The sequence below is a fragment of the Melozone crissalis genome, unplaced genomic scaffold (assembly GCF_028551555.1).
Source record: "Melozone crissalis strain CALT ecotype California unplaced genomic scaffold, PUWL_Pcris_2 ptg000006l_1, whole genome shotgun sequence".
Classification (NCBI taxonomy): Eukaryota; Metazoa; Chordata; class Aves; order Passeriformes; family Passerellidae; genus Melozone; species Melozone crissalis.
The window spans coordinates 37,559-61,491 of record NW_026535784.1 but is presented as its reverse complement, the minus strand read 5'-3'; the positions used below and the strand labels follow the sequence as shown (position 1 = coordinate 61,491).

At 57.5% G+C, this 23,933-nt stretch overlaps 1 protein-coding gene across 2 annotated transcripts; it reads left to right on the top strand.

Annotated features, from left to right (window-relative positions):
• Positions 1-2,633: 2,633 nt before the first annotated feature.
• On the top strand, positions 2,634-23,659 carry VAX2 (ventral anterior homeobox 2). 2 transcript variants are annotated; one of them, XM_054293484.1, is made up of 3 exons: positions 2,634-2,949; positions 8,711-8,837; positions 23,117-23,659. In XM_054293484.1, exons 1-3 carry the CDS (start codon positions 2,634-2,636, stop codon positions 23,643-23,645), a joined length of 972 nt encoding a protein of 323 aa, XP_054149459.1. In that variant the 3' UTR covers positions 23,646-23,659. The 2 variants fall into 2 exon arrangements, with proteins under 2 accessions (XP_054149459.1, XP_054149450.1); XM_054293475.1 differs by having other exon boundaries at positions 8,711-8,898.
• The last annotated feature ends 274 nt before the right edge of the window (positions 23,660-23,933 follow it).

Genomic DNA, 23,933 nt, shown 5'->3' with positions numbered 1-23,933 from the left:
TAATCGTGGGGATAACGGGGAAAAAACCAAAACAAATCAAAACAAAACAAAAAAACAACAACAGCAGGAGAGGAGCGGGAGCCGTGAGGAGGCGGCGGGGGCTGAGCGGGCACCGGCGGCTTAGCGGGCACCGGGGCGGCTTCTCCGCCGCTCGTTCCGCGGCCTCAGCCGCCGCTCGGGGCCGGCGCTCGGCGAAAGGAGGAATTTTCGTTCCAGCAGCTCCCGGGCGATCGCCGCCCTCCGTCTTCCCGGTGGGGACCGGCCCGCAGCCTCTCCCTGCGGCCCCGAGGGGCTGAGGCCGCAGGGCGGGCTGGGTTTGGGGTAATTTTCCTCGTTTTCGTTAAAAATCGTTGGTTGGTGGCGCATCCACCAGCGGGCCCGGTGGCGGGGCACGGCGGAGCCCGGCTGTGCGGCTGTCCGGCTGTGCGGCTGTCCGGCTGTGCGGCTGTGCGGCTGTCCGGCTGTCCGGCTGTCCGGCTGTCCGGCTGTCCGGCCCGGCCCTGCTGCAGCCCCGGCAGGGGAGAACCGGCACCAAGGAACCGGGAACGGGGAGCGGGGAACCGGGAATCGTTTCCGACCGCCAGCACCTTCCCCGGAGCGGCGGCTCCATCCCCGCTCGCCCCTCCGGGCCCCGCAGAACCGGGGCTGCGGCCCGGGACCCCCGGCCTTGGGCAGGGCCCGTCCCCTGCGCTCTCCCCGCTCGGCCTTTTTCGTTCGCTTTATTTCCTTCCCCTTTCCGCTCTTTTGATTTCTTTCCTTTTACCCTCCTTATCCCTACAGGTTTAGTTCTCCTTTTATTTTTATTTTTTCCTTTCGAATTTTATTTTTTTCCTGCTGTTTTCCCCATGCTGTCCCGGTTACTTCAGGGACGGGCCCAGGCCGCGGCGGGCTCGGACATCCAGCGGCCACTGCAGCCCAAGGCCTTGAACTCCCGGTGCCCTCCAGAGCCCGAACCGGGCACCTCCCGCCTCTACCGGGCTCTACGCGGTGCCCGGGCCGTACCCAGACCCCTGCGGACCCCCAGCCCGGGGCGGCGCCCGGTACCGGGCCATGGGTGCGCCGGAGCGCAGGGTCTGAGAAATCTCGGGGTTGCTTATGTTTAAATTTAATTTATTTATTTTTAATCCGCCGCCGTTAGAACCGTTCCGATTCCAGACGGTACCGGGGAGCGGGGCGGCCGCCCCCGGGGAAGCACCGCGGCCGCTGCCGCCGCTTTTTCCGCCCGGTTTTGTCCCCGTTGTAACGACAGGGACGGAACGGAGCCCCCCGAGGCGGAGGAGACCCCCGGGACGCCCCCGCACACACCGGGTCCGGCACTCCCAGCTGGAAACCGGGAGCCGCCCCGCTCGGTGCCGGTGTCGGCGCCGGTACCCGGAAGCTGCTGTGTCGGATCAGAGAATTTCGGGGCTCCCCCGCTGCCCCATCCCGGGGCGGCAGTGGGGTAACCCCGGTAGCAGCGGGGACTCTCCGGTAGCGGCGGGGCAGCGCGGGGAAGCGGGACCGGAGCCCCCCGACCGCCGCCCGGCCCGGGGAGGGGCAGCGCCCGCCGGGGCCGGGGGATTTCTTTATTCGTTGCCACCTTGCAGGGCGGGGGTCTCCAGGGCGAGCCCCCCGAGAAGGAACCGGGAACCGGAGGCGCCGCCGCTGCCGCCGCTGTCGGAGCCGGGCAGCGGCCGCCGAGGGGCTCTTTGTTTACCAATCGGTGTCACGGAACGGGAGGGCAGGAAATTGCGTCTGTACCGAGCCGTTAATTTAAAACCGGCTCTTTCCTCGCCCCCCGCTCGCCCCCAGCCGCTCCCCGGTGCGGCGGGGGCTCGGCCGCCCGCTCCCCGCTGCCGGCTCCGACAGCGGCGGCCGCCGGGGGATGCGCAGCGGAGCGCGGCGGCGGCGGGGGAGGGCCGGGCCGGAGGAATAAGGACCCGGCTTCTTCGCCGGTCCCACCCCCGGCGGCTTCCTCCGCAGCTCCCTCCCCTCGGCCTCCCTTTCCCCTCCCGCCCCCCCCCTCACCCCACCTCCCTCCCCACCACCCCCCTAAAATCATCGCCCCCAATCTCCCGGTATTGATTTCCCCCGCACGCGAATCCCGAGCGCGGCGCGGCGAGCCCTGGCACCGCCGGCGGCTCTCCCGCCGCCCGCTCCCGCCGCTACCGGCACCGACAGCGGCACCCGCACCGCTACCGGCGCTCCATGGAAGGGCAGCGGCGGCGGCCACCGGAGCGCCTGAAGTTTGCCCGGAGCGAGGTGCGGCGGGAGGTGGAGCTGGGGAGGGGGCGCGGCGGGGGGGACTCCGCCGCCTGTCAAAGTTTGAAACTCCTTCTCCCCCCCGGCCTCGCACCCTCTCGGGACGCCCCGACGGGTCCCCCCCACCCCCGGCACCACCCCCGGCCGGCGGGGCGGGGAGCGGGGGGTGCGCTTTAAATGCCGGGCCCCCGGCTGGGAGAGGGCGACAGGCGACAGGCGGCGGCCCCCGGCGGTCCCCGGCCATGGGGGTGAGCCGAGCCCCGGGGGGGCCGGAGAGGGGCGGGGAGGGGAAGGGGTCTGCGGAGGGTGGGGGGGCGGGGGGGCTCCCTCCCATCCCCCCCGCCCAGCCTTGCCTCCTCTCTCCCTCTCCCCGTGTCTCTCTCTGCCTCCTGATGTTTGATCCCGCCGCGGCGCCCGCAGGGATGAGCGATGGAGGGGCCGAGCCCGGCGGGAGCCCCGTGCTGCTGGCCGAGCCCGCGGCCACCGGGCGGGCCCGGGAGAAGCTGCCGACCCGGGCGGAGCTGGAGAGCGCCCTGCGCGCCAGCGGCGGCGGCGGCGGCGGCGGCAGCGGCGGAACCGCCGGCGGCTTCAAGGACATCCCGGGAACGTCGGCGGTCAGCCCCGGCTCCTCCAAGCAGTGCGCCCCGGACACCGAGAGTCCGTCGGGGACCGGCGAGGCGGATTACTGCCGCCGCATCCTGGTGCGAGGTACGGGCACGCTCCCCGCTCCCGTCTCCGCTTCCCCCGCCCCGGGATTCCCGCTCCGGGCACGGGGCATCCCCGGCACCGCTTCCAGCGCATCCCGGGCGCTTCCCGGCTGCGACCTCCGGCCTCCCGGCCCCGCCGCTCCTGCCCCGGCTCCGCGGAGCGCGGCACGGAGCGGGCCCGCTGCCCCAGCGCGGCTCGGCCGGCAGCGGGCTCGGAGCGGGGCCGTGCCCAGCGGGCTCCGGGGGAACGGCCCCGGGGTCACGGAGCCGCCGGAGCCCCGCGGGGGACGCGCGGGCGGCGGGAGAGGGGGGACAGCATCGGCTCGGCGTTGGGAGCGATGTCGCAGGAGAAAAGCGTCACGGAGCGGCGGCGGGCGAGGGGGGGTTTATTTTTTTTTTTCCTTTCCCCTTTATAATATCACCCGTTGGGCCCCGGCTGCGGCTCGGCGCTCCCCGGAGCCGCCGCGTCCCGCATCCCTCATCCCGCATCCCGCATCCCACCGCCCGCACTCAGTCCCCGCCGGCCCGGGACTCGCCGGGACCACTTCTGCCTTGCGGCGAACCCCGAGAAGTTTGGGGCGCCCTGGCGCGGCTGCCGCAGGCGGGCGGGTCCCGAGCGCTCCGGGATCCCGGGGATGCTCCGCGTCCCCGCCGCTCCTCCGCCGCTGCCGGAGCCCGGAGCGGCTCGGCGGCCGCTCGGCGCTCAGGGCCGAGGCCTCCCGGTGCCCAGCGCAGCGCTCGGGCAGGGAGCGGAGCGGCGGCCGTGACCTCCGTGCTCTTTGCCGGGGACAGGAGCCGGGTCCCTGTCCCGTCGTCATCCCGGGCTCGGGCATCACCCAAGCCTCTCTCCCGGTAGTCGCGATAGGCGCCCTTCGCCCACAGCCCGGTGTTCCCAGTCCGAACCGGGGACAGCGGCCGAGCAGCGGGCAGCGCCCGGCCAAGAGTCCCGGGGTCCCGCCCGTGCTGTCCCCGCGTTCCGGGGGTCTCCAAACGGGGCTGCGCCGGTCCCACCGGGTCAGGCCGGGGTCAGGCCTCTCCTCCGCCGGTTCCAGCCCCACCGAGGCCTCCCCGACGGTGCCGGCACCGGGAGAGGGGCGAGGGTCGGTGCCCAAGGCCGGGGCAGGGTCTCCGCTCCCGCCGACCCCGGGGACCCTCACCGGGAGCGCCCGGTTTCACCATCTTGCTGCAGCCGCCACGGTGCGGACAAAATGGTGGCGGGGAGAAAACGCCGCAAATCACCGGGGCTTGAGCAGAAAAGAAGCGGGGGGAACGTGGCGGGGCCACCGGGGCTGCGGGGACACGGAGCCGCCGCTCCCCACCCGGTCCCGCAGCCGGGCAGGGCCGGGGCCGAGCAGTGGCTGGGGCCGGGCAGAGCCTCCCGGTCGGTTTCGTGCGAAGCGGGAGGTTAAAATATTCATTTTTATGTTTTAAAATAATTCTTTTTTAATATTTTGAGTTTTGATCTCGCTGCTTGCCCAGGGAAAGGGGCCTTGTCAGCCCCGGCCTCGGTGAGGAGCGGCGGCCGTGGAGATGCCGCCAGCCCCGGTGCAGCCCCGGTGCAGCCCCAATGCTCGCCCGCGGTGCTTTCGGCGAAGTCGGGGGGTCCTCGTGACCCCCTCACACCGACAGGGTCCTCTCGGGGTCTCGGTCCTCTCCCTCGTCCCGGGTACCGGGGATGGTCCGTGCAGGACGGAGCCTCGCGACCACCTCCCGGTCACCTCCCCTGTCTTGTCAGGGGTGGCTCCCGGGGACAAACGGGACAAGGAGGGACCTGGGCAGCCCCGGGGCCGGTCCCGGTGTCCCCGCGGCCACTGCAGCCCCACGGGGCTGGGGACACATCCCGGGATGCTCCCCTCGGTCACCTCCCTGTGCTGGGCCTGGTGGCCGCAGAGCACGTGGGGGGACCCTGGTGGCATTTGGTGCCACCACGGCCACCCCATGGCACTGAGGGGACATCCTGGGGGCTGGCAGGGACCTTTGGGGACCCCAAAGGTCGTGGTAGCTGTGTTGGTGCGGGAACCCAGGTGGGCACGGTGTGTCCCTGTGCCATCATGGTGTCCCGTGCCAGCGTGGGGTGTCCCTGTGCCAGGATGGGGTGTCTCCATGGATTTGGGTGCCTTCTACTCTTTTGGGGGATTTCAATCCCAGTTGTGTCCTGGCTCCAGAGCCACCAGGTCCCCAAGGGCAGGATGTGTCACCAGTGAGGTCCAAGGCTCTGGAACCCCCTGGGCAGGACCAGGGAATTTTTGGGGCTCCAGAAAGGGAAAAGGCTCTCAAGAGGAGGTTCTAAAGAGATGGCCTGAGCACCCCAAAACCTCCACTAGGGAAGGTCAGTAGGGTGGGATGAGGGGTTTGGTGTCCCCTGTGCTGAGCTGGCACCGTGGCCGTGCCCTTTTCCCTGCCGTCCCTGCAGAGCTGCTCCAGCTGCCAGGGAATAACAATAAATAATGCCCGAGCTGGAGCTAAGCCGCAGCTGCGGCCCTGGATCCAGCGTCCCCGGCATTCCCGGCTGTTGTTGTGCCGTGCCCGTGGCGTGGGCACGGACGTGGGCACGGATGTGGGCACGGGAGTGCGGACGTGGCCTGGGCATCATCACCACCACGGCGCTTCCCACACAAAATGGTTCCCGGCGCTGATCCCGCCGGAAAAGCCGCTGATCCGCCTACAGCCCCTTTCCTTCCCGGCAGCTCCACGCCAGCCCGTGGGGTTTGGGGTGTGGGTCCGGTGCCGCCACCCCCTGTGCCACCTTGGGTGTCCCCAAGCCCTCGGGACTCCTTCGGTGCCGCGTTCCGGGATGGCGCCTCGGCTGCGTCCCGCGGCTCCACAGTGGGAGCGCGGCTCTGGGGTTGGGGTCCCTTTCCCAAATCGGTGTTTGGTCCCCATTCCCATCCCGGTGCTGGATCCGCCACCTTCATCCCAGCTCTTCTGTCCTCATCCCGGCTCTGCTGATCCTATGGCAGCGCCGCCATTCCAATCCCGGAGCCACCATTCCCGTTCCAGCGCCACCATTCCCATCCCAGTGCCACCATTCCAATCCCGGTGCCGCCATTCCCATCCCAGTGCCACCATTCCAATCCCGGTGCCGCCATTCTCATTCCAGTGCCACCGCTCCCATCCCAGCACTGCCATTCCAATCCCAGCACCAACATTGCGATCCCAGCACCACCATTCCCATCCCAGTGCCCCCATTCTGATCCCAGTGCCGCCATTCCAATACCAGCGCCACCATTCCAATCCCAGCACCACCATTCCCATCCCAGTGCGACAATTCCCATCCCAGTGCCACTGTTCTGATCCCAGTGCCACAATTCCCACCCCAGTGCCACCGTTCCCATCCCAGTGCCACAATTCCCATCCCAGTACCACCATTCCCATCCCAGTGCCACCATTCTAATCCCGGTACCACCATTCCCATCCCAGCAACACCATTCCCATCCCAGCACCACCATTCCCATCCCAGTGCCACCATTCCTATCCCAGTGCCACCATTCTAATCCCGGTACCACCATTCCCATCCCAATGCCACCATTCTAATCCCAGTGCCACAATTCCCATTCCAGTACCACCATTCCCATTCCAGTACCACCATTCCCATCCCAGTGCCACCATTCTAATCCCGGTACCACCATTCCCATCCCAATGCCACCATTCCCATCCCAGTGCCACCGTTCCCATCTCCACCACTCCCATCCCATCTCCATCACCCCATTCCCAGCTCTTCCTCTCTGTTTTCCTCCTTCCTACCCCAGGAATTTTGTAACCCCTTCATGCCCAACTCAGCCAGATGGAGAGAGAGCCATTGACCTCCAATCAGGATCCCTCTGGAATTGGGATCCAGCATCCCAAAATCAGGGCTTGGGCTGGATTTTTACCCTCTGGAAAAGCCCCTGGGAGCCCTGCAGGGAGGGGTCACCCGAACCCAGTCGGGATTTGGGACCTAGGAAGATCCCAGTGGGCGATTCCCAAGGCTCATTTTGATTTCTGGGAGCTGGGACAGAATTCCTGTGGATTTTTTTGGTGGAGTTTGTCCTTTCCTGGTGGGAAGGAAGCCATGGAGGCTCCTCTGGAATGGCCATGAGCCACTTCCCACACCCAAACTCTCAAAGTTTTCTTTCCCTGGATATTCCCAACCTCATAAAATCCACAGCCGGGAACAGCTCGGCGCCCACGGCGCTCCCCAAACTTGTCCTTTAATAGGAAACCACCCCAAAACGGGAGCTGAGCTTTCCAAGGAAATATTCCTCCAGTGAGAATAATTCTGGAGAGATGGGAATTGTAATAGAGAGGAAATTTTTCCAGTCCCGAGGAAGGACAGAAATCAAAAATGATATTAAAATTGCATTAAAAAATATCTTTAATTCAAATTCTTCCTTGGCATAAACCTCCTGTTTGCTCCTGGCTTTCGAAATTATTATTCCCAGGATTAAACACTCCATTTTCCCAAAAAAATTTATGGCTTCTATTTATGTCTTTAAAAACCCCTAATTCATGGAGAGTTGTCGCCTCTCCCTGGATATTTATAAACTCTCTGCATTTGGGGCTGGAAGAAAGAACTGAGCCACAATTTAGCTCCAGATTGTGGGAATTCCATGGATAATGCACATCCAGCCACTCTTTAATTCCATTTATTTTCCATTCCCCCCCAAATTTTTGGATTTTTGGACTGATTCCTTCAGTTTTGTTTTTTTTTTTCCCCTGGACCGATTCCTTCCATTTTGTTTTTTTTCCCTGATGGTTCTCGCCATCAAAAATTATATAAAAATTACAGAAAAAAATAATCTTTAATTTAAATTCTTCCTGGGCATAAATCTCCTGTTTGCTCCTGGCTTTCCAAAATACTATTCCCAGGATGAAATGCTCCATTTTCCCAACGCTTGTTAATGGCATTTTTTAATTTTTGGACTCACTCCTTCACTTTTTTTTCCCCTGATGGTTCTCCCCATCAAAAATTATATTAAAATTACATTTAAAAAATCTTTAATTCGAATTCTTCCTTGACATAAGTCTCCTGTTTGCCCCTGGCTTTCCAAAATATTATTCCCAGGATGAAACGCTCCATTTTCCCAACACTCGTTAACTGCATTTTTGGATTTTTAGACCAATTCCTTCAGTTTTGTTTTTGTCCCTGATGGTTCTCCCCATCAAAAATAATATAAAAAATTACAGTAAAAAAGTCTTTAGTTTGAATTCTTTGGCGTAAATCTCCTGTTTGCTCCATGCTTTCCAAAGTATTACTCCCAGGATTAAACACTCCATTTTCCCAATGCTTGTTAACCACATTTTTGAATTTTTGAACTGGCTCCTTCACTTTTTTTTTTCCCTGACAGATCTCCCCATCAAAAATTATTTTTAAAATTGCAGGAAAAAAAATCTTTAATTTGAATTCTTCCTTGGCATCAATCTCCTGTTTGCTCCACGCTTTCCAAAGTATTATTCCCAGAATGAAGCGCTCCATTTTCCCAACCCTCGGTAAACACATTTTTTTGGGTTTTGGACTGATTCCTTCGCTTATTTTTTCTCTGACAGATCTCCCCATCAAAAATTATATAAAAATTAAATTTAAAAAATAATCAAATGGTCTTTAATTTGAGTTCTTCCTTGGCATCAATCTCCTGTTTGTTCCACACTTTCCAAACTATCATTCCCAGGATGAAACGCTCCATTTTCTCAACGCTTGTTAACCGCATTTTTAAATTTTTGGATCGATTCCTTCACGGTTTTGGGTTTTTTTTTCCTGACAGCTTTCCCCGTTTTCCTCACAGATGCCAAAGGGACGATCCGTGAGATCGTGCTGCCCAAGGGGCTGGACCTGGACCGTCCCAAGCGGACGCGGACGTCCTTCACGGCGGAGCAGCTCTACCGCCTGGAGCTGGAATTCCAGCGCTGCCAGTACGTGGTGGGCCGGGAAAGGACGGAGTTAGCGCGGCAGCTCAACCTCTCCGAGACGCAGGTGAGACCCGCGGGGGCTCCTCGGGGTTGGGGACATCGTGGTGGCCGTGGCCGTGTCCCTGAGCTGTCGGATGCGCGGAGCGAGGCGGCGACAGAATGCACGCGGCGTTCCCGGTGATGTCTTTCCTCCATTGTGTTTTTGGAATGGTTGGGATTGGGGACGACCCTGAGGGGTCTGTGGGGACACCCCCAGCTGGTGGTGTCCACTCAAATGTCCGGCAAAGGGTCAAGGAGAGGTTGGACCCAAAGTTGGATGAGCTTTGAGGTTGTTCCCACCCAACCCATTCCGTGATCCCGGGAAAAGCGGGAAGAGGAAGGAGCAGGGGGTGACAGTGGTGACCCAAGGTGGGACATGGTGGGGGTTGGTGTCTGTGGGGGCTGCTCCCACTTTTCCTGCACCCCAATCCAGGAATTAGCCCTGGATCTCTTCTCCATCGCCTTCCCTGGATGATGGGAAGGGATTTTCCTGGTTTTCCTGTGCTGGGGAGAGCCAGGAGAATGGGTGGGGTGAGCTGTGAGGTTGGTGCCTCTGATGGCTTTGGCTTAGAAATTTTTTATTAAATAGTAATCGTAATTAATTAAATAATATTAATAATGGTATTTATGTAATAATAATAGTAATATTATAATAATTATAAATATTCTGCCTCATCCACCCTGTTCCTGCCGAGTCTGGCAATGGCATAGCTTCCCTTGATTTATACAGGAAATAATTCCAATTTTTCCAACCTTTTTTTATGGACCAAACCCATCCCAGCTGTGGGCAGCCAGGCCATGGCTCCAAGGGATGGGAATTGGGGGGATCTTGCTGCTGGGTGAGGGGTAAATCAGCATTCCAGGATTTTTTTGGTGGTGGATTAGGGGGATTTCGGTGAGGAGGAGGATTTGAGGTGGGATTTGGCTGTGCTGTGGTCAGGAGAAAAGTGGCCTTGGGTTCCCTGATCCCAAGGTCCCAGTGTCACCTCCGTGGAGCCAGGAGGGTCTCAGGTGACCATGTCACACGCAGGAACAGTCTTGTCCCCCTGGTGAGGGGTCCCTTTTCCCCATGTCCTTTTTCCTGAGGTCCCTTTTCCTGGGAACTCTCTTCCTGAGGTTCCTCTTCCCAGGAATTCTCTTGCTGAGGTCCCAGTGTCGCCTCCATGGAGCTGGGAGGGTCACGGGTGGCCTCGGCTGTGTCATTCTGTGGGAACCGCTTTGTCCCCTGGTGAGGGGTCCCTTTTCCTGGGATTCCTCTTCTTGGGGTTCCCCTTCCTGGGATTTCTCTTCCTGAGGTCCCAGTGTCACCTCCACGGAGCCAGGAGGGTCACGGGTGGCCTTGGCTGCGTCACTCTGTGGGAAGAGCTTTGTCCCCCTGGGGAGGGGTCCCTTTTCCCAGTGTCCTTCTTCCTAGTGTCCCTCCTCCTGGAATCCCTCTTCTTTGGGTCCCTCTTCCCAGGATTTCTTTTCCCAAGGTCCCAGTGTCACCTGCACGGAGCTGGGAGTGTCATGGATGGGCTTGGCTGTGTCGCACTGCGGGAACAGCTTTGTCCCCCTGGTGAGGGTTCCACTTTTCTGGGATTCCTCTTCTTGGGGTTCCTCTTCCCAGGAATTCTCTTCCCGAGGTCCCAGCGTCACCTCCATTGTCCACGAGGGTCACCGATAGCTTTGGCCATGTCACTCTGTGGGAACAGCTTTGTCCCCCTGGTGAGGGCTCCCTTTTCCCAGTGTCCTTCTTCCCGGTGTCCCTTTTCCTGGAATCCCTCTTCTTTGAGTTCCTTTTCCCTGGGATTTCTCTTCCCGAGGTCCCCATGTCACCCCCATGGAGCTGGCGCTGTCACAGGTGGCTGGCCGTGTCACACTGCAGGGACAGCTTTGTCCCCTGGCAGAGTCCCTTCCTCAAGGCCCCTCTTGCCACTGTCCCCGTGTCCCCTCCACAGATCCGTGGGGAACTGTGCAAAGCGGGAGCAGAGGATTCCAGGGAGCTGGAGCTGCACAGCAATTCCCTTTTCCCAGGATTCCTCCTCCTGGGGCCCCGGTGTCACCTCCACAGAGCTGGGAGTGACAGGTGACAAGGGACAAGCTGTGTGTCCCTGGCATGGGATCCCTCTTCCCAAATCCCTCTTCTCAGGGTCCCCCTTCCCACATCCCCTTTCCCAAATCTCCCTTCCTAAATCCCCTTTCCCACATGCCTCTTCCCACATCCCTCTTCCCAAATCCCCCTTCCCAAATCCCACTTTCCAAATTCCTTTTCCCAAATCCCCCCTTTCCACATTCCCCTTCCCAGGATCCCACTTCCCAAATTCCATTTCTCAAGATCCCGCTTCCCAGAATCCCCCTTCCCAAATTCCCAAATCCCAGATCCCAAATCTTCCTTCCCAAATTCCTCTTCCCAATCCCATTTCCCAAATCCCCCTTCCCAGGATCCTTCTTCCCAAATCCCCCCTTCCAAATCCCACTTTCCAAATTCCCTTTCCCAAATCCCTCTTTCCACATTCCCCATCCCAGGCTCTCTCCGTGGCCAGCGTTTGTCCCCCGGGCACGGAGGATGTGCCCAGCAGGGTGCCAGGGCTCAGGGGTCACAGCCTTTCCTCAGGGATGAAATTCCCATCTTTTCTCTGGAGCCCGGCTGCTGCCTCCATCCCTGGGTGAGAAAATTCCCACCCCGTGGGCCGGGCGCTGTCGCTTCTGCTCCGCTCTCCCCCTTCCCTCCTTCATCCCTGTCTCCTTAAATTCCTTTCCCTGCTTTTCACACCATTTTTCCTTCCCTGCAGCCAGCTCCCAGTTTCCAGAACCTTCCTGGCTCCCCGATTTTTCCCAGCCACTCACAATTCCCAAATTCCTCCTCTTCCTCTCTCCAGGGGTGGTTTCACACTCAGGCATTCCCCATTTTCCTCGTTCCTGGATTTTCACGGCCAGGATGTTTTCCTCGGGAATTCCAAGAGCTTTAAACCAACTTTTCCAAGCCCCCTTTGGGTCTGGAAGGTGCTGATCCCACCTGGATGTGACCTGGAGAGGGAAAAGTCACCTCCAGCCCCTCCTGTCCCCACCCAGCTCCTCCAAACCAGGATAAATCCAACTTTTGCACTAATCCCAGAATTTTGGCCGCTTCTGGTGATTCATTCCCAGAACAGCTCCCAGAATTTATGGAATTTTAGTGGTGAATCCCAATCAACAGCATCTCCTGGCTCTTTTTTTTTTGGGGGGATGGGGGACAGATCCTTTCCAGCCCTTCCTTGAGCTGGATTTTAATTCCAAGACAAATTCTTGGAATTAAATCTTTAATTCCGAGGAAGCTGCTCCCGACTTTTCCCTGTGGATGTGATGGGAACCCTGAAGGAAAGGAAAGGAAAGGAAAGGAAAGGAAAGGAAAGGAAAGGAAAGGAAAGGAAAGGAAAGGAAAGGGAAAGGAAATAGGAAAGGAAATAGGAAAGGAAAAGGAAAGGAAAAAGGGCCCACCAGGGTTGGGATTTTTTTTGTGCCTGTGGATGTTTGGGAAGGGAGGGGGAAGGATGATTCATCCCGGCGAGGAGGGAATGTGACGAGATGGGAAGAGACACGGTGTGATCGCAGCTGGAATGCTGCAGCATTCCCGGGAGCAGGGCTGGGACCTTGCAGAAATCCTGCTGGAAATAGGGGTAAAAGGGGATTTAGTTTCTGGTTTTACTCTCCTGGCAGCTGTTTGGGAGAGTTGGAGGCAGGATTTGTCGGGGAGAGTGGGATTTGGGATTTTTTGGCTCGGAGTTGTGCTCCAGGAATGAGGGATTGGGCTGGGAGAGAGCGAATCGCTGGGAGAAGAGGAGGGATCAGGCAGGGAGAGGGGGATCACCCAAAAAAGATGGAAATCAGCCAGGACTGAGGATGGGATCACCCAGAAATGATGGGAATCACTCAAAGAAAATGGTAATCAACCAGGAATGAGGATGGGATCACCCAGAAATTATGGGAATCACCTGGAAATGAGGGTGAGATCACCCAGGGGAAAGGAGGGATCTGCCAGGAGAGCAGGACAGAATTTCAGAGCCAAAGTTGCTTCCACCATCCAGGGAATTCCTCTTCCCTCCCGGGATCCACTCCACCTCCCAGTGCTTTTCCTAATTAATCTGCAGATATAAATAATGTTCAATGAGTTTGATTAACCTCATTGATTCCATTGTTTCCATTGATTCCATTGTTTCCATTGGGGAATATTTCCTTGGAGATGCCGAGGAGAGCTCTGAGGTCCTTGGGATGAGCTGGGAAGTGGCAGGAGCGTCCCAAACCTATCCCAAATCCCCAGGGCAACTCATATCCATGGATTTGGCTTTTTCTGGGAGAACCCGCCAGAATCCTGAAGGGAAAAGTGCCCCTTCCTGATGTCATTATGGGATGGAAAATCCGAGGTGGAGGAGGCAAAAAGGGGTCAGTAGATGGGGTGGAATTCCCATAAATTTCTGATGGGATGGGATGGGATGGGATGGGATGGGATGGGATGGAATTGGGATGGGATGGAATTGGGATGGGATGGATGGATGGATGGATGGATGGATGGATGGATGGATGGAACAGAATTGGGATGATTTGGGATGAGATGGAATTGGGATGAAATGGGGTGGGAAAAAATGAGATGGGGAGGAAATGCAATGGGATGAGATGGGATGAGATGGGATGGGATGGGATGGGATGGGATGGGATGGATTAGGGGATTTGCTGTCAGGGTCAGGAGTTCAATGCCAAGCTCAGATTCAAGCGACCCCGGTGTTTTCCAGCCCTTTTTAGGGCCAGGACAGGGAGGTGACACTCAGGATGAGGGACAGTCCCAGATTGTGCCAGGAAAGGTTTAGCTTGGAGTTTTGGGAAAATTCCTACATGGAAAGAGTTTTCCAACTGGGCAGGGGTGGATCCCCGTTCCTGGGGGGATTTTCCATCCCTGTGGATGTGGCACTTGGGGACATGGTGGTGGCCTTGGCAGAGCTGGGAGGAGTGGCTGGATTCAGGCGTCTCCAAGGGTTTTTCCCAACCTAATTGATCCCATAATTCCATGATTTCTGCCTGCCTGGCTGCTGGAAAATCCATGGTATTCTCCGAGTGCCCCCATCGCTCCATCCAGACCTTCTTGGGGACAACTCCTGGGCCATCCTACAACTCCATCACAACCCGTGGCCCCCCACCCCCCTGGAGCATCCCGGGATTCCCAGCATGGAACGAAACATCTGGGAAAGCCGAGGAAGGCTGGGAAGGTCTATTTATAGCCCTGCAATTAAGAGGAGGCCGTTAAAAATTAATCACCTCGGCTCATTAACGGCTCCCGGCAGGGACAGAACGAGGGGACGAGGGCTGGGGCTGCCACAGGTTTTCCTCTCCTGGGAAAAAATAAAAAGCAGGAAAGATGAGGTTGGGAAGAGCTGGGAGCCCCAAAACCCCATAATTCCCATTTCCCTCTGGACTGGGAGACGGTGGAAGTGATGGGATCCATGCCAGGTGATTTTGGAACTTCCAAAGGGCAGGGTTGGGATCTTGGGAAGGAATTGCTGGCTGGGAGGGTGGGCAGGGGCTGGGCTGGAATTGCCAGATTTGCTGTGGCTGCCCCTGGATCCATGGCAGTGTCCAAGGCCAGGTTGGACCCACCTGGGACAGTGGGAGGTGTCCCTGCCCTTGGAGGAAAGGTTTTGAAGTCCTTCCCAACCCTTCCCAAACCAGTTGGGAATTCTGAGATTCAGTGGTTCTTTCCTGAGGGGCCTCCATCCCTCCCTTCATCCCTCCCTTCATCCCTCCCTCCATCCCTCCTTCCATCCCTTTTTCCATCCCTCCCTCCATCCCTCCTTCCATCCCTCCCTCCCTCCATCCCTCCCTCCATCCCTCCCTCCATCCCTCCCTCCATCCCTTTTTCCATCCCTCCCTCCATCCCTCCTTCCATCCCTCTCTCAATCCCTCTCTCCATCCCTTCTGCAGTTTTTTCGGGATGGGATGAACTCTCCCACCCTTTTTTCCTGGAGCACTTTCCTGACTGACTTCCAGGAGGGATCTGGGCTAATCCAGATGATCTGGGAACAGCATCCTGCAGCTGCCAAATCCTTGGGAATTGGTGGCAACGGGGAACATCAGCCTGAACCATCCCACATTTAACGGGATCAGGTCACACCAGGATGCTGAAAGCACCTGGATAGGAGGGAGATCCTAAATCCTGATACTCACTGGAGATTCCCGGGATTTGGGCACCCCCAGCAGGTGTTGGATCCCATTCCCACATCCCAGCCTGCGTCAGAGCACGTTCCTGGAGCAAACCCAGCTCACGTGGCCCCGCTAATCCCGGCCCCTCCTGGCAGCAGGGGACGATAAACCCGGGCCTAAGTGGGGACACCGCGGTGGCAGGGCCAGGCTGGCACAGCCCCTGGAGATTCCCGAATTCTGGCATCGGGATCCCTAAAACCTGGCTGGAGGGACGAATTCTGGATTTTTGGAGGGTGTTCCTAAAAAGGGGAGCGGGAAATTGGGGTGTGTTCTGGGATAGAGGAGTTGGATATTTGGGATCCCAAAATATCCAGGTGCTTCCAGGATTCTCCAAGCAAGGAGTGAAAGGATTGATGGGGGGAAAAAATAGCGAATAATTCACTGAGATTTGTATCACTGAGGATTTACAATCCCTTCCCCCCCCAAAAAATAAAATCCTGGGATTTCAGAATTTCTGATGGAAATATTTGATTCCTCATAAAGCCGAACTGGGTGTTCCCAGAGCAATCCCAGGATCCTCCAAGTGGATGTAATTTAAATGTTTTCCTGAAAAAATGATGAGGTTTGGGTTTGGTGATGGTTTTTGTGAGTTTTGGAGCTCATCCCAATGCTTGGGCTGCAATTCCCTCCCATGGATCCCATCCAGACCCTCAGGAGGATGGTGTCCCCACCCATCCTAGCACTTCCCAAATCCCCAAAAATGGGGGAATTCTCCTCCAGCTTTGTGGGCATCTCCAAATTTTCCATTTCCAAATGGCACCAGAGCACCCGCAAGGTTCCTTGGCAGCAATATCCAGAATTCCCAATATCCAAATACTCCCAAGCCAGGAATATCCAGAATTTTGGAGCAGGAGCCGGACACAGGCCTGGCTGCTGGCTGGAGTTTTGGAGCAGCGGTGGGAGAGGGGCTGTGCTGGGAATGGGCTCCAGGATGAGTGTCAGGGACAATTCCCACCACGCTGATGGCTGGAAGCACATCCCCAAGGGAGTGGTGGAGGGTTTGGAATGGTTGGCGCAGCGGGATGAGCTGGAATGGCGGCTGAGGGATGAATCCATCCAGTCGGAACAGGGAGAGGCGGGAGGGTCACGGAGCCGCCGTTACGAAACCCGCGGGTTCTGGCAGCGATCCTGACGGATTGCACAATGCCAGGATCCGGGATCCGAGCCCCGGTGGGGCTGGAGAGAGGAGAATGAGGAGGAAAAAGAGGAAAATGGGGAAAGGGAGGAGGAGGAAGGTGGCGCAGCATGATGGCGGAGCGCAGGCTCCCAACGAGCGTCAGCTGCCGGCGGTGGGGAGCTAATCCCAGCCAATTCCTGCTCGGCAGCCAGGAATAGCGCGGGATGGAGGAGCCGGGGGCCACACGTGTGCCAGGAGCGCGTGACGGAGCCGGGGTCAGCGCCAGGGCAGGGCCGCCCAAAACAAACACCGCTAAAAACCCCAAACACGGCCCCGGCCCCTGAGCCGCACAGTGGGGTCAGGATTGTCCTGTTGGGCGGATAAACACTGGGAGAACACCCTGCGGTGTTTTTTGGGAATGTGGGAGTGTGCAGTGTTGGTATTCCCGGGATCTGCCTGGGCGGGGTTGGGATCCCAGTCAGGAGCGATTCCCACTATGGCTCAGCCCCAGTGTAGCAGGAAGCAGCGGATGAAGATGGGAAACGGGAGCTGTAATGAGAGGAGGAAAATTCCGGTTCCATCCATGTGATGCTTTGGGATGCTGAATGGACGGATGGATGGATGGACGGATGGACGGATGGACGGATGGACGGATGGATGGATGGACGGACGGACGGATGGACAGACGGACGGACGGACAGACAGATGGATGGATGGATGGATGGATGGACGAATAATAGATGGGGTCAGCGCCGGGGCAGGGCCACCCAAAACAAACACCACTAAAAGCCCCAAACACGGCCCCGGCCCCAAAGCCACGCAGCAGGGCTGGGATTGTCCTGTTGGGCGGACAAACACTGGGAGAACGCGCTCCGGTGTTTTTTGGGAATGTGGGAGTGCCAGAGTGTGCGGTGTTGATATTTCTGGGATCTGCCTGGGCGGGGTTGGGCGTTTGGGATCCCAGTCAGGAGCGATTCCCATCATGGCTCAGCCCCAATGCAGAGGGAAGCAGCGGGTGAGGATGGGAAACGGGAGCTGTAATGAGAGGAGGAAAATTCCGGTTCCATCCATGTGATGCTTTGGGATGCTGAATGGATGGATGGATGGATGGATGGATGGATGGATGGATGGGCGGGCAGTTACTGGACTGAAAACAGGCACAAATCCCCGGATCGCTGAGATCTGTGGAATGATGAGCTCCCATCCTTTCCCTTCCCAGATAAGGGGTTTCCGTTGGAATTCCCTTCTTGGGAATAATTCCCTTTGTGGCTTGGAAGTGTTTGGGGAAGGGCAGAGATGGGAAGAGCAGCCCACGTCTCCAGAGAAGGAATCCCAGGATTCCTTCCGAGGTCACAGCACGGAATTCCAGGGATCCAACACCTGTGGACTCCATACTGAGGATTCCAGGGATCCAACCCCTCATGGGCTCCATCCCGGTGCCGATGTGGAAAAACAGGATGCAGCCAACGTCACGGGTTCCGGATGATTCCGTAGGCTCCAGATAATGCCGTGTTCCCATTTTTATTCCCGTCTTCACGCGCTGCTCCCCGCACTCTGCTGGGGATCCGGGAATTGGGATTCCGGGATCAGAACTCGCTGGAGCACTGGGCTGCGGCATTCCGAGCGCGGTGACATTTGGGATGACATTCCAGGTGCCAGGAGCAGGGGAGGGGACACAATCCTGCCTTCCTGGAGTCAGAGGGATGAATCCTTAAGGAAAGGATCCACGGGAGGAGGAAAAATCCAGGGGGATCTCGGGGACTCATTTGGTCATGGAATAGGGAGTGGGAAATGAAAATAAAATAAAATATAAAATATTACAAAATAAAATAGGAAAGAAAAAAAAAATATAATAAAATAAAATAAAATAAAATAAAATAAAATAAAATAAAATAAAATTAAATTCTAGCATTATAAAATAAAAATAAAAATAAATAAAACATAATAAAATAAAAAGTAAAATAAAATATAAAATATAAAATATAAAATATAAAATATAAAATATAAAATATAAAACATAAAATATGATGAAAGCAAATTGGCTCAGGGAGAAGGAATAGAATGGAATAAAAGATGGGAAAATAAAATGGAAGAGAATAAAGCAAAATAAAATACAGTAGGAGAAAACAAAATAAGTGTAAGAGAATTCTAAAAATTTGATAGGAGACAAGGGTGTGAAATAATTAAGATAAATTAAATTAAATTATATTTTTAAAATCAGTTTTAAAAATTAAAATTGAATTGCTAAAGAATAAAATAATAAATAAAAAAATAATAAAATAATAAAATAATATAAAATAAAGAAGGAAAAACATCAATATCACAATATATAAACATGTAATCTAAAATCAAATGTAACACATCATATAAAATATATAATACATTATAATTACATTAAATACATTATATACTATATATGTATATATGTATTATGAATTATATATGAGTAAGCTATATTTTATAGGTATATATTAATATTATTTACTACTGTAATTATAAATTAATATAAAATATCTCAACGAGTTAATATGCAGCAGAAAATAAAAACAACAAAAATATAAAGATGTAATTAAATATAATATAGGAAACATAAAGACATAAGTAAATATAATAGAAAACAATAATTATATTTCTATATAAAATAATATAAAATGTATGTAAATGATGTGTGTATATATTTATTTTCCCATTATTATTCTCTTTCCCAAATATAAACATCAAAATTTTTATTGCTTTATTATTCAATATCAATAATTAAATATTAATATTTTATATTTTATACTATTTCATAGCTCCTCACAGACACTTTCCCAGCCTTTTGGGGTCTCTGTGCCACGATTCCTTTTTCCCATATTTCCATTTCCTTGGTGGGTTGGGGAGCTGGGAATGTTCCCCTGGAGAAGGGAAAATTCCAGGGAATCCTCAGAGTCCCTGGAGGGGCTCCAGGAGAGCTGGACAGGGACTGGGGACAAGGCCTGCAGGGACAGGAGCCAGGGAATGGCTCCCACTGGGAAAGGGGAGATTGGGCTGGGATCTCGGCAAGGAATTGCTGGCTGGGAGGGTGGGCAGGGGCTGGGCTGGAATTCCCAGATTTGCTGTGGCTGCCCCTGGATCCCTGGCAGTGCCCAAGGCCAGGCTGGATCCACCTGGAGCAGTTGGATTTTGGAGCAGCTCCTGGTTTGGGGTTCAGGAATGTGGTTGAAGTTCCAAACCTGATCCATGGGCTCGTCCTGCCCATCCTCAAGAGTTAAATCCCACTGAGGATTTTCCTGAATTTCTGCTCCTCCTGAATTGCTGGATGGGGAATATTTGGAGTGAGAGTTCTGGAAATGTCCACCCTGTACAGGTTCACTTTGGATCTTCATTAAATTGGTGCTAATTACAGGGTTTGGGACTCCCTGGGTTCTCTTTGGCCCCACCACTGCGGGTTTGGGATCTGCAATTCCCAGGATTCGGCTGCTCCAGGGGATGGGACAATTCTGTGTCCAGTCACCATGTCTGGGGACGTGGGACTGTGCCCAAAACCATCCCAGTGGTCAGCAGAGAGTGACCAATGGGGTCATTGGGATGGGGACACAGCACTGGGGTCAGTAGGACAGGGGCACAGCTCTGGGGACAGGTGTTATTCCCAAAACCATCCTAGTGGTCAGCATGGAGTGACCAATGGGGTCACTGGGATGGGGACACCACTCTGGGGTCAGTGGGATGGGGACACCAACCATGGGGAGCCAGCTGTGCTCCCAAAACCATCCCAGTGGTCAGCACGCAGTGACCAGTGGGGTCAGTGGGATGGGGACACCACTCTGGGGTCAGTGGGATGGGGACACCAACCATGGGGAGCCAGCTGTGCTCCCAAAACCATCCCAGTGGTCAGCACGCAGTGACCAGTGGGGTCAGTGGGATGGGGACACCACTCTGGGGTCAGTGGGATGGGGACATCAGCCCTGGGGTGAGTGGGACAGGGACACCACTCTGGGGACCCAGCTCTGTTCCCAAAACCATCCCAGTGGTCCGCATGGAGTGACCACTGGGATGGGGACACAGCTCTGGAGTCAGTGACATGGGGACACAGCTCTGGGGTCAGTGGCATGGGTGACACCATCTCTGAGGACCCGGCTGTGCCCGGTGGCAGCGAGTGCTTCAGTGTCCCCGTGCGGGTGTCGCGGATGTCCCCGAGGGGAGTGGCGGGCCGGCAGTGCCCGGCGGTGGCGGGAGGCGATGTCCCCGCGGTGTCGGTGTCCCCACCGTGTCCCCGCAGTGTCCCCGGTTCCCGCAGCTCCCCCGCTCCGCCCTGGGGCTCCTTTGTGCCGTGTCACCGCGGGCCCGGCGTGTCCCCAAGGAGCCGCCGGTGACACCGGGACGAGCCCGGCACCGCCGGCCCCCCGGCTCGGGATCCCTCCCCCTCGTCCCCGCCGCGCTCTAACCCGAGTGTCTTCCCACCCGTGTCCTTCCCTCACCCCGTGTCCGTCTGTCCGTCCGTCCCGCCTCTCTCTGTCTCTCTCTCTGCCTCTCCTGCCCCTCTGCTCTGCCAGGGAGGGAGGGAGGGATGCAGGGGGATTTAGGGGGGTCTGCGGTGGGCAGGGGCGGGTTTGGGGTGCGGGGATCCCGCGGGCTCAGCCTGGGTTCCCTGCTGATCCCGGCCGGGGCTGCGGGTGTCCCCAGCCGGGTCTGTCCCCGGCAGTCCAGGGCCACCAGAAGCCACCCTGTCCCCTCAGGTGTCACCCCGCGCCCCGGCCAGGGAAGGGTTTGCAGTCGGGGATGGGAATTTGGGGTTGAGGAGGATCCAGCCTGTCCCTGTCAGCATTCCCGGGAAAAGCAGCGCAGGGAGAGCCGAGCACGGCACGGGCGGGTCAGACACCATCTCTGGGCTCCTTCCCCAGGCTCCCGTCCCCAAGGTCCCGTCCCTGGGGTCCCACCCCTGGGCTTCTGTCCCGAGTGCCATCCCTGGGGTCCCATTCCTGGGGTGCCATCCATGGGTTCCCAACCCTGGGCTCCTGTCCCCAGCTCCATTCCAGGGGTCCCATTCCAGGAACAGGAGCCTGGGCTCGTTGGGGTCCCATCCCTGAGATCCTGTCCCTGGCTCCTGTCCCAAGTCCCATCCCTGGGATCCCATTCTTGGAGTCCCATTCATAGGGACAAATCTCCAGGCTCCCAACCCTAGGATCCCATCCCTGGGATCCCATTCCTGGGGTCCCATCCCCAGGCTCCCAGTCCCGGGCTCCTGTTCCAATTCCCATCTGTGGAATTCCATTCCTGGCGTCCCATTCCAGGCACAGGAGCCTGGGATCCCATTCCCGGGGTCCTGTCCCTGGAATCCCAACCCTGAACTCCTGTTCTGAGTCCAAACCCTGGGATCCCATTCCTGGGGTCTCAGTCCTGGAGTCCCATCCATGGGGACCCATCCCCGGGCTCCCAACCTTGGGATCCCATTCTCAAGGTTCCATCCCTGGGATCCCATTCTTGGGGTTCCATCCCTGAGATCCCAACCCTGGGTTCATGTCCCAAGTCCCATCCCTGGGATCCCATTTCTGGGTTCCTGTCCCGAGTCCTATTCCTGGGGTTCCATCCCTGGGATCCCATTCCTGAGGTTCCATCCTTGGGGTTCCATCCCTGAGATCCCAACCCTGGGCTCGTGTCCCAAGTCCCATCCCTGGGATCCCATTCCTAGGGTTCCATCCCTGTAATCCCAATCCTGAGTTCCTGTCCCAAGTCCCATTCCTGGGGTGCCATTCCTGGGCTCCTGTCCCGAGTCGCATCCCTGTGATCCCATTCCTGGGGTCCCATCCATGGGATCCCATTCCTGAGGTTCCATCCTTGGGGTTCCATCCCTGGGACCCCAACCCTGAGTTCTTGTCCCAAGTCCCATTCCTGGGGTGCCATTCCTGGAGTGCCATTCCTGGGGTCCCATTCCTAGAATCCCATCCCATTCTTGGGATTCCATTCCTGGGGTTCCATCCCTGTGATCCCAGCCCTGGGCTCCTGTCCTAAATGCCATCCCTGTGATTCCATTGCTGGGGTTCCATCCCTGGAATCCCAACCCTGGGTTCCTGTCCCAAGCCCCATTCCCGGGGTGCCATTCCCGGGCTCCTGTCCCGATTCCCACCCCGGTGCTCTCATTCCCGGGGTTCCATCCCCACAATCCCAACCCTGGGTTCCTGTCCCAAGTCCCATTCCTGGGGTCCCATTCCTGGGGTGCCATTCCTGGGCTCCTGTCCCGAGTTGCATCCCTGGTATCCCATTCCTGAGGTTCCATCCTCACGATCCCAACTCTGAGTTCCCGTCCCAAGTCCCATTCCTGGGGTGCCATTCCCGGACTTCAGTCCCGATTCCCACCCCGGTGCTCTCATTCCCGGGGTTCCCTCCCCACAATCCCAACCCTGGGTTCCTGTCCCAAGCCCCATTCCCGGGGTGCCATTCCCGGGCTCCTGTCCCGATTCCCACCCCGGTGCTCTCATTCCCGGGGTTCCATCCCCACAATCCCAACCCTGGGTTCCTGTCCCAAGTCCCATTCCTGGGGTCCCATTCCTGGGGTGCCATTCCTGGGCTCCTGTCCCGAGTTGCATCCCTGGTATCCCATTCCTGAGGTTCCATCCTCACAATCCCAACCCTGGGTTCCTGTCCCAAGTCCCATTCCCGGGGTGCCGTTCCCCGGCTCCTGTCCCGATTCCCACCCCTGTGCTCTCATTCCCGGGGTGCTCCCCCCCCTCAGGCTCGGGCCCCGCAGGAATTCTCCCTTTCCCCGGATCCCGGGCGGGCGGATCTCGCTTGGCCGTTTATTCTAATCCATCTCTCTCTCTCTCTCGTACCTCTCGCTCTCTCCTGGCTCTCGCCTCTCTCTCCCCGGCCCCCCCCGCGCTCTCTTTCCGTCCGTGCCCTCCCGTCCCCCCCCTTTCCCCACCCCAAACCCCCTCCCCAGGTCAAGGTGTGGTTCCAGAACCGCCGCACGAAGCAGAAGAAGGACCAGAGCAGGGACTCTGAGAAACGCTCCTCCGGCACCTCCGAGTCCTTCGCCACCTGCAACATCCTGCGGCTGCTGGAGCAGGGCCGCCTCCTGTCCGTGCCGCCCCCCCCGAGCCTCCTGTCCCCCCCTTCCAACCCTGTCGCTGTCGCCAGCCCCGCGGCCGGCCTGGCGCCGCCTGTCCCCGCGTCCCCGCCGGGGCTGGGCACCAGCAGCCCCCCGGCCCCGCCGCCTTTCGGCCTGCACGTCCCGTCCCTCGCCGCTTCCTCCTCCTCCTCATCCTCATCCTCCTCCTCGTCCTCGTTGTCGTCGTCGCCGCGGCTGCCGGGGAGGCCGCTGTGTTTCGGGGGGCCGCTGCTGGGCGCCCTGCACGACCTGCCCGCTTCGTACCCGCCCGGAACCTCCGCGTTCGAGCCTTACACGCGGCTGGAGAGGAAGGACAGTTCTATACCCAGCAAGAAGCCGAGCCCTTAAAAGGAAAAACTAAAAAAAAGCACCAAAAAAAAAAAAAAAAAACCCTTAAAAAAAAACAGTGTCAAAAAGTGTCACCTCCCCCCCGCCACACCAAGCCCAGATTGTCCCCCCCCCAACTGGGAATTCCCGCTGGGAATGGGCGCCCCCGGGAACGGCAGCTCCTCCCCGGGCCGGTGGAGGCGCGGATGTCGCCAGGGTTGGGGTGGTGACACTCCGAGGTGTCGCTGTCACCAAAGCTCCGCTCCAGGTATGGGCGGGAGGGGACAGGAGCAGCGGGAGATGGCGCTGGGACACCCTGGGG

Coding starts and splice junctions, on each gene's coding strand:
- VAX2 (XM_054293475.1), top strand. CDS start 2,634: ATGTTTGATCCCGCCGCGGCGCCCGCAGGGATGAGCGATGGAGGGGCC. Junction 2,950..8,710: donor CCGCCGCATCCTGGTGCGAG/GTACGGGCACGC, acceptor TTTTCCTCACAG/ATGCCAAAGGGACGATCCGT. Junction 8,899..23,116: donor TCAACCTCTCCGAGACGCAG/GTGAGACCCGCG, acceptor CCCCCTCCCCAG/GTCAAGGTGTGGTTCCAGAA.